Source organism: Zingiber officinale, chromosome 8A (genome assembly GCF_018446385.1).
Source record: "Zingiber officinale cultivar Zhangliang chromosome 8A, Zo_v1.1, whole genome shotgun sequence".
Lineage (NCBI taxonomy): Eukaryota > Viridiplantae > Streptophyta > Magnoliopsida > Zingiberales > Zingiberaceae > Zingiber > Zingiber officinale.
Window position 1 is genome coordinate 36381206 of NC_056000.1, and position 10993 is coordinate 36392198.

General features: G+C 36.9%; 1 protein-coding gene across 1 annotated transcript; it reads right to left on the reverse strand.

Moving 5' to 3' along the window:
* Positions 1-8612: 8612 nt before the first annotated feature.
* LOC122011706 (dirigent protein 2-like) lies at positions 8613-9263 on the reverse strand. The gene has a single exon (XM_042568074.1). The coding sequence runs from the start codon at positions 9249-9251 to the stop codon at positions 8730-8732; it is 522 nt and encodes a 173-aa protein (XP_042424008.1). The 5' UTR covers positions 9252-9263; the 3' UTR covers positions 8613-8729.
* Between the last annotated feature and the right edge of the window lie 1730 nt (positions 9264-10993).

The window sequence follows — 10993 nt, forward strand, 5'->3', positions numbered from 1 at the left end:
TATATGCAATCAAAGGAGAGAGAAGATAGCATTGTGCTTTATTGTATGCAGATTAGAAAGGAAATAGATGAGATTTGCCACAACATTGTTGGGGTTACAAGGTTGCAAATAAAGTCACACATTGAAAACACATGAGAAAGATCTGTAGATCCCTTGCGGCCAACAAGAGGGGGTGAATTACCCTGCACAATAAAATAACGAATACCTTCCTCAAATTATCGGACTTTCAAACAATTACACACTTAAAAATAATAATAAAATTAAAGAGGAGTACGAGACAAACAATTTACTTATTGACAATCAGAGGATTGCTACTCCAAGTAAGATAAGCTTATTATGAAGATCTCCTTCTCGAACAGCAAGTTGGATGTGGAGAAGTCTCATACACGAAATAAAGTTTGGAAGTGAAAAATAGAAAAAGATTCGAAGTACAAAGTATGTTGTTTGAAATGAAAAAGAACAGAGCTCTATATTGTGCCAAAGGATATTCACATATCTTCACAATAACATGATATTGTCCACTTTTAGCCTAGACCTTGCCAATAGAGATATCCTACATCCTTTTAAACTCATGATCTTTACCAAATCTTTCCAATGTGAGACTTTAAATGAATCCCAACAATTCTCCTCTCAAACGAAGAACCACAATTAGTCTTATGGTATAGGCCTCCCCGCGAGCATCCGGTCATCCTGACCTGTTCTAGACCTCCCCGCAAGCATCAACATCTGGTCACCTTGACCTGCTCCGGGCCTCCCCACGAACATTCGGTCACCTTGACCTGCTTCAAGCCTTCCCGCGATCATCCGATCACTCTTATCTACTCGCCTCCCCATAAGTATCCGGTCACCTTGACCACCGAAGGTCAGCCCATATAACATTTGGTCTAGACCATGACTTTGATACCATTTGTTATGCCCAAAAGATATTCACATATCTCCACAATGATATGATATTATCTACTTTGGGTCTATGCCCTCATGACTTTGCTCTTGGGCTTTCCCCAAAAGGCATCATGTCAATGAAGATATCCTACATCCTTTTAAACACAGGATCTTTACCAAATCTTTTCAATATGAGACTTTGATTGAATCCCAATATTCTATTTATAGCTCACTAGTTGAAACTAACCGTTTGTTGATGTGACACAGTCTGGGCACTCAGACCCTCTCCCAGGCGCCCCCAGCTTGACAAATCTCATCTTCTCGTAAATGGCTACGCAACGAAGAAGGGATAAAATTTTATCCACTTCTGAGCGCTTGGACCCGCTCCGGGCGCCTAGACCCAGCAATGATCCACTCGACGAGGTGCGAGGCGCCCTAGACCAAAGTGATCCGGGTGCCCGGACACTAGTCAACTTAGAGTTGACTTTTGTCTCGGTATTCCGCTCCAGCTTCGGTCGCTTGGGTGATCATGGTCATCCGGAATAAGGCTCGTCTGAGCCCATTTTCGGAGCTCCTTGTGCAAGCTTCCGTTCCGGCTTCTCATCCTTCGAAAACCGTCGTGCCCTTCCTTCTCGTCCGCTAGCATATTCTGCCGCAGCACATCGTCCCTCAGATGCATCGAGACCGTCGACTCTCTCTCGTGTCATCCTTCTCCCTAGCTGTGTCTTTCGCTTGACTTTTGTGCTCCTAAGTTCCTACACACTTAAACACAAGAATTAAATCATAACAAGACCTAACTTGACTTGGTTGATTACATCAAGACTACCATAAGGTAGTCACAAAGATCATAGGCTTATAAAGAAAAGATATCTTTATTAGTATAAAATCTGTTGAGTAAAATTTAAAAAATAAAATTATAAAAATTTAAATCTAAAATAAATAATATTATATCATTATAAAAATATTTAAATTTCTTTCATTTTAATTATTCTCATTCTCATATAAATCAGAGAAAATGTCACTTTTTTATTAAAATACTCAAAGATGTCATTTTCATTTATTATTAAAACAAGTCTGACTCCTGTCTCGTTTTTATTCTTGAAAATATTTTTATTTCTGATAATATTATTGTAGCTATAATATAATACCACAAGCGTTATAATTATATAATAATTATAATTTTATAATTATTATAATATAATATTCATCATTATTCATCCAAAATGTCTATTATAATTGATAGCAATTATGTCATCCATAATAAACTAGTATTTGTAGATGTTATAATCATCATTCATCCATAATAAACTACTATTTGTAGCTGTTATAATAAAATATGGATAATTATTCATCAAATATATATAGTTATGAACAGCGACTCCTACACCTATAAAATAGTATTATGTTGATCAGGATTAAAATGTCAGGTTAGTAATTATAAATGTTAAAATAAGAATATTTTTAAAAATAAAAATATACGAGATGGTATTTTCATAAAAAATGAAAAAGAGGCCCACGATTCTAATAAAATTGGATTTTTTTTAAATTTCCACATGAGAATTATAAAATGAGTAAATTAGTAAAAGTGTCTATAATTATTAACTTGACTATTTTTTAACTTATCTAACTTTTATTATACAATTAATTATCTTAAGAAAGTTTTTCACCTTTCATAGGATCAATTAAGAATCACAATAGCGTCCCGGCTATACGTTTTCAGCTGTGTACCTGTATTTACCTCCCTCCATATCCGTGGGACCGCCTTTAGGGGGACCGTTGATGTGACGGTTCCATATTTTAATTAAGAATCACAATAATCCCGGGACTAAAGTACCACGGACATAATAAAATATCTAGATTATCATGTAGATATCTAAAGTTCAATTTTTAAATATGAAATATTTATAGACTTTTTTTTAAAATACCATATGCAACCAAAAAATACTAAATTTTTAAACTATTAATCATATATACTTTTTGATTTATCCTAATTATCAATAAAAATATTTCATAAGACCATATCAATCTCATAAATAAGATTGATTAGATTTATCGATTAAAAAAAAGCAACCTGGGACGGACAATCGAGCGTTATAAATTAAATGTCATATATGAGAATTAAATCTTATTAATTAATAAATCCGTCTAACTTTTTACCGTCGTACCATAATCCCTAAGGCAAAGTTAGACACTTTGATTAGGCAGCACGTTGCATCAATTAGGTGGTAGGAAATCATTTAAGAAACGACTTTAATTGCGGAATTATTAGTCAAAATCCATTAAAAATATTCAACTTTAATTTATTAGCAAAAAATCCAATGATTATCCGACTTAACAGATCAAAGGTAAAATTATTTTACAGTGATAGAATTTTAATTAAAATTATTCTAAATATCAAAGAAATTAAATTATAAATTAAATACTATTTTAATAAATATTTTTTTTTTAAAAAAAGTGATACTAAAATACACCCTTGTAATTTTTTGATATTTTTAAATTACTCCTCTCTCTTTACTAATACGACAATTTACCAAATCACGTACCTAGATATCTTAATTGACCAAAAGGCGTATGCTACTTTCGTATTTACCAAAGGACGCACTTTTTCAAGTGCACTTCCCTTTTTATCCTTTTGACCAATTAAACTTTTTCTTTGTCGTTTTTCTTTTCTCTCTCTTCTCTTTCCTATCTCCTCTTTCATCAACGACATTTAAAATTTAGATAATTTTTTGATAACATTTTAATACATTTAGATAAGCTAAAATAAACTATGAATAGCAAATTTGAACTCCTTGCAACATCAGGAATCTACAGGAACTGAAATGGGTGTAATCTGAGGTCTCTTTCGGTCAAAACCCACTGATGGACCTAGAGAGCTCCGATTGCACCCATTTCAGTTTCTATGGATTCCTGGTGTTGCAAGGAGTTCAAATTTACTATCCGTTATTTATTTTAACTTTTAGAAGGTGTTAAAATACAAGAAGAAAGAATCAGCAAAAAAAATTCATATCAGGCCTAACGTGGAGCCTTTTTGCTGATTCTTTCTTCTTATATTTTAACACCTTTTAAAAGTCAAAATAAATAATGGATAACATATTTGAACTCCTTGCAACACCAGGAATCTATAGAAACTGAAATGGGTGCAATCGGAGCTCTCTAGGTCCATCAGTGGGTTCTGACCGAAATCCACTAATGGACCTAGAGACCTCAGATTACACCCATTTCAGTTCCTGTAGATTCCTGATGTTGGAAGGAGTTCAAATTTGCTATCCATTGTTTATTTTGACTTTTAGAAGATGTTAAGATATAAGAAGAAACAATCAGCAAAAATGCTCCACGTTAGGCCTGATATGAATCATATCAGGCCCACGTTGGGCCTGATATGATTCCATATCAGGCCCAATGTGGATCTCACTCTATTAGGAATGCTCAAATGTTTTAGGAACTCTTCATTTCATAATGGATGTGTTTATGATTGCTCTAAGTAGAAAAATAGATAAGGGCATCAATGCATATCCTCCTACATAAATATTTCAGCTAGTGATGAAATCAAGTGGAAAAAGGCAGTAGCAAAACGTTGAGAGTTCTCTGACAAATTAGAGAATGTATAATGTTTCATTACCTATAAGAAATACATATGCAAACACTTAGAACAAATAGTTATAGTATAGTTATTGAAAAAAGAGAAGATACGTATAATTCCAATAAATAGAATTGACACAATACCAGATAGACCTAATTCTTCTATTAGCATGTAACTGCAAATAAGTCATGACTCACTTATTTCTTCTTTCTTTGTAAAAGAAAATTAATCTAGAAAATGAGATCACTTACGAGAAATAAGGGAAAAGGACAAAGAGATACCACTCCAAATTCTGAAGGCTGAAAGAAAAGTGTGTCAATTATTTAAATGGGAAAAAAATACCAAGCAAAAGGTAGAGGAATTGCAAAAATCGTTACTTTTAAATATCCAATCCAGCATATTTGAAGAGGTATTTAGCAGTTAAGGTTTTTCCGCATAATTTTTCAAACCCCCAACAAAGACATACATCATGAATTGAGATTTAAGTCAAAATAAAATGCTACATTGGAAATGAAGAGTTCCTAAAACAATTGAGCATTCCTAATAGAGTGAGATCCACATTGGGCCTGATATGGAATCATATCAGGCCCAACGTGGGCCTGATATGATTCATATTAGGCCTAACGTGGAGCCTTTTTGCTGATTCTTTCTTCTTATATTTTAATACCTTCTAAAAGTCAAAATAAACAATGGATAGCAAATTTGAACTCCTTGCAACATCAGGAATCTACAGGAACTGAAATGAGTGTAATCTGAGGTCTCTAGGTCCATCAGTGGGTTTCGGTCAAAACCCACTGATGGACCTAGAGAGCTCCGATTGCACCCATTTCAGTTTCTATAGATTCCTGGTGTTACAAGGAGTTCAAATTTACTATCCATTGTTTATTTTGACTTTTAAAAGGTGTTAAAATATAAGAAGAAAGAATCAGCAAAAAGGCTCCACGTTAGGCCTGATATGAATTGTTTTTGCTGATATAATTGTGTATCAGTAGTGTAACTAACGCGTAGTTAGAAAGTGTCCCTTGATATGTTTCATTGACACGATGAGATTTAGCGCAGTGTTTAACAATAAAAGCTAATTGCCGTAATCTTTCATCAATCTGTGCGTAATCTTTCAGGAGCTTGGTGTTAACAACTGCCAAAAGGTTATTGACACAAATATCACATGAAAGACCAGTAACTGGATCCATCAACTTCACTATAGGAACCCTAGCACGAGTTAGTGCCTGCAAAATTATGTAATTTTAAGAAAATTGTTATGGCAATGGTCTATTCATATATCCTGTTTGAAAAACAAGCAAATAAGCCAATTCATTCGAGACAAATAAAACAACATAAGATAACAGAAGCAAAGCTATGATCTTTGAACAATAACACGATTAGTCAATGACTCCTTGCATAGCAAATCCATATGTTTTTTTCACCCTAACCTACAACATCATAGTTTTAAAATCCTCCAGAGGCATATTAATTAAATTGATTTTTTGAGGATAAATAGAGATCTTTAGAATACAAAAGCATATATCTACTGTGACCATTTCTCATAGGATGAATCACTAGGTATAGATGGTAGCATGCCTTTAGATGCCATACTACACGAACTAGAGTACATATCATGCATGGATCTCAGCACCTACATTTAAGTAACTGAAGAATTCTGTTAACATATCTGATCTCCCCTTCATTTCTTTTTATAATATTGTCTCCCTAAATTTTTAGTCAATGTCGCTAAATAGAATCTACCAACAATCCTTCATTCCCTCACTAGCTTCCTTGCTACAGCCTATATGACGTACAAGCAAGTAGCAGTACCAAAACTAGTAAAGGTGTTTCTTTCTTCCTCTTTCATCAGGTGAATTGGTTGAGGCTGCAATTTGTTATTGCTTTATTTGAAAGGACGAGTTGAATCATCTATAAACATTCTACTTAGGCCTGATGGAACTGTGCCATTCGATTCAGGTCAATCAGGATGTGAATCTCATAATCACATCAGGCCCACGTTGGGCCTGATATGATTCCTGCAATTTGTTATTGCTTTATTTGAAAGGACGAGTTGAATCATCTATAAACATTCTACTTAGGCCTGATGGAACTGTGCCATTCGATTCAGGTCAATCAGGATGTGAATCTCATAATCACATCAGGCCCACGTTGGGCCTGATATGAATCATATCAGGCCCAAGTGGGCCTGATATGATTCATATCAGGCCTAACGTAGAGCCTTTTTGCTGATTCTTTCTTCTTATATTTTAACACCTTTTAAAAGTTAAAATAAACAATGGATAGCAAATTTGAAACTGAAATGGTGCAATCGGAGCTCTCTAGGTCCATCAGTGGGTTTTGACCGAAACCCACTGATGGACCTAGAGACCTCAGATTACACTCATTTCAGTTCCTGTAGATTCCTGATGTTGCAAGGAGTTCAAATTTGCTATCCATTGTTTATTTTGACTTTTAGAAGGTATTAAAATATAAGAAGAAAGAATCAGCAAAAAGGCTCCACGTTAGGCCTAATATGAATCATATGAATCATATCAGGCCCACGTTGGGCCTGATATGATTCCATATCAGGCCCAATGTGGATCTCACTCTATTAGGAATGCTCAATTGTTTTAGGAACTCTTCATTTCCAATGTAGCATTTTATTTTGACTTAAATCTCAGTTCATGATGTATGTCTTTGTTGGGGGTTTGAAAAATTATGCGGAAAAACCTTAACTGCTAAATACCTCTTCAAATATGCTGGATTGGATATTTAAAAGTAACGATTTTTGCAATTCCTCTACCTTTTGCTTGGTATTTTTTTCCCATTTAAATAATTGACACACTTTTCTTTCAGCCTTCAGAATTTGGAGTGGTATCTCTTTGTCCTTTTCCCTTATTTCTCGTAAGTGATCTCATTTTCTGGATTAATTTTCTTTTACAAAGAAAGAAGAAATAAGTGAGTCATGACTTATTTGCAGTTACATGCTAATAGAAGAATTAGGTCTATCTGGTATTGTGTCAATTCTATTTATTGGAATTATACGTATCTTCTCTTTTTCCAATAACTATACTATGACTATTTGTTCTAAGTGTTTGCATATGTATTTCTTATAGGTAATGAAACATTATACATTCTCTAATTTGTCAGAGAACTCTCAACGTTTTGCTACTGCCTTTTTCCACTTGATTTCATCACTAGCTGAAACATTTATGTAGGAGGATATGCATTGATGCCCTTATCTATTTTTCTACTTAGAGCAATCATAAACACATCATTATGAAATGAAGAGTTCCTAAAACAGTTGAGCATTCCTAATAGAGTGAGATCCACATTGGGCCTGATATGAAATCATATCAGGCCCAACGTGGGCCTGATATGATTCATATCAGACCTAACGTGAAGCCTTTTTGCTGATTCTTTCTTCTTATATTTTAACACATTTTAAAAGTCAAAATAAACAATAGATAGCATATTTGAACTTCTTGCAACATCAGGAATTCGCAGGAACTGAAATGGGTGTAATCTGAGGTCTCTAGGTCCATAAGTGGGTTCGGTCAAAATTTACTGATGGACCTGGAGAGCTCCGATTGTACCCATTTCAGTTTCTATGGATTCTTGATGTTGCAAGGAATTCAAATATGCTATCCATTATTTATTTTGACTTTTAGAAGATGTTAAAATATAAGAAGAAAGAATCAACAAAAAAACTTTACGTTAGGCCTGATATGAATTTTTTTTGCTGATTCTTTCTTCTTGTATTTTAACACCTTCTAAAAGTCAAAATAAACAATGGATAACATATTTGAACTCCTTGCAACACCAGGAATCCATAGAAACTGAAATGGGTACAATCGGAGCTCTCTTAATAGGCCTAGAGACCTCAGATTACACCCATTTCAGTTCCTGTAGATTCCTGATGTTGCAAGGAGTTCAAATTTGCTATTCATAATTTATTTTAGCTTATCTAAATGTATTAAAATGTTATCAAAAAATTATCTAAATTTTAAATGTCGTTGATGAAAGAGGAGATAGGAAAGAGAAGAGAGAGAAAAGAAAAACGACAAAGAAAAAGTTTAATTGGTCAGAAGGATAAAAAGGGAAGTGCACTTGAAAAAGTGTGTCCTTTGGTAAATACCAAAATAACATACGTCTTTTGGTCAATTAAGATATTTAGGTGCGTGATTTGGTAAATTGTCGTTACTAATAAGGTTATATATTACTGCTTTTTAAAAGTAAGCACTTATTTGCTTATTCAGCGTCTCGTGATACATGATATCGATTAGTGGTGTAAAATATACGCATCGAATTCCAGCAGAAGTCTCGTCGCCGGCGCCGTCAGCGGCCTGCTCACCACGTACCCCGTCGCCGACTGGAATATTCCGGTGCCCCCAACGATGCTCCGCTCCGACGTCGCAGCGCCTTCGACCACAGACCGTCCCGCGATAGCGAGCGAGCTGCCGTTGAGCTCCCCGCTGGTGAACACGAGGCTGAAGATCGTGAGGAACGCCACGTGGCCGGCGAGGGAGGAGGCTTCGGCGTTGAAGCCCTGCGCGCGGCCGATGGGCGCGGAGTCCACCTCGGGGCCCTCGCGGAGCACGTCGTCGTAGACGCCCACGAAGCCGAAGGCTGAGGGATCGTTGCCCCCGGCGGCCGAGACGGAGGTGGCGCCCGGGTCCCCGACGGCGAAGATCTCGTGGAGGAAGAAGTGGAGGTGAGTGGCGGTGGGTAATTGGGCCGTCGACGGCCGAGGCGCTGAGAGGAGGAGGAGGAGGAGGAGGAGGAGGTGGAGAGGAGGAGCCATTGAATTGTGAATTGCGATGCTCTAATCGCTCAATTTTTGGTTCAATAAATAAGCAAACAATTAAAAGAAATAATTAATTAAGCATTGATATGGGTTGATACCTCCGCTATACTTCCGGCTTGACCATACTACTTCCTAATGTGACAGCACGAATTAACGGGAAAAATATTATATTTTCAAATTAATTTTATTGACTATTCTTAAATAATTAATATGTTCCATAAAAAAATTTCATCAATAATTAAGATAAATAAGAAAGTGCACGTAACAGTTAGTCCAGAAATTTAGCATTTGATCATGTTCGAGAGTCGAGGCAATGGATACTGGGAACATGGCGCTCCCATTGACCACTGATGGACTCCTCGTCAATGAAGCCTGCAATCACAGCAACGTCAGTACCGAGCCGGGGAGGGGTTTGTTGGGATCGAAAATGTAGCTAGAGGGGGTGTCACGCCCCGGAGGAGTCCCTGTCCGAAGAAATTGCGGCAGCATCTCCCCTATACGACAGACAATCTGAAACTTTACTACATCACCATATACCTCAGCCACAAGCAGCTGGAATAATAATAATAATAAATAGACAACAACACAGACAACCACGCAGTTTATATAAATTTCAGTCTCTGGCTGATACAACCACGCAGTTTAATAATAATCAAACTGAACAGTAGTACGATGACTCGAAAATAACCCTACTCAATTACACCCATAAAGCTCAAAACATATTCCTACTCCACTACACTCGTAAAGCTCAAATCCGACGATAAAACCAACTTACCTCTTCTGCTATCTAGGCAGACATGTAGTAAAAGCAAATCCAAAACCAAATCCATCGACATCACAAAATCCATACAATGTCCATACCATCAAACAGAACACATGTAGCATAATCTAAATAAGAAAATCAAAAGACCAACAATATCCTCGTGGTCTGTAAGGGACTAGCGACTGGAACTCTCTCCTGACAGCATTAACCTGAAAATAATAACGGAGGCGGGGGTGAGTCCAACGCTCAGCGGGTAACAACTGATATACATAGTAAAGAAGTAACATCTAGCACTAATCATGTGTACAGTCTTCTGACGTAATAAAGGTAAATGCAATCTGAAATGTGTTAGGATCCTTTGTACGGCTAGAGAGGGGGGTGTGAATAGCCGACCCCAAACTTTCGCGTTTCTTCCTACGATTAGGTTAGTGCAGCGGAAATACAACGTAGAAAGAAAACAGGAGAAGAAAGACAAACCATATAACGAGGTTCGGAGATGATACTCCTACTCCTCGGCGTGTCCGTAAGGTGGACGAGCCCTGTCAATCCGTCGGTGGATGAATCCCCGGAAACCCGGCTAAAATATACTCCTTCTGGGTGGAGAAACCTCGCCACAAAATCTTGCAACAGCAAGCAAAGAGTACACGAGATACAACAAGAAATACAAGACAATATGAATGCAACAACACTAGCTTGCCTTCTTGTTGTCGACTGAAGTCCCAGATGAAGCAACAACTTCACGGACGGATGCCAACAAGCAACTCAAAGAAATGACCCACCGGAATGAAGCTCACGCGAAGCTTGGAGAAGAGCTCAACAAAGCTCAAGCACCAGCAGCAGCTCTATAGCAGAAAAGAAGAGGAAGAAGTTGTCGCGCAGCAGCAGCCTCACCCTTTATACCGCGAAGAAGACAATGAAGAAACTAGCCGCAACGTTAGAACCCTCGACGGCCTATGGACCGATCAGCTCAGGCCGA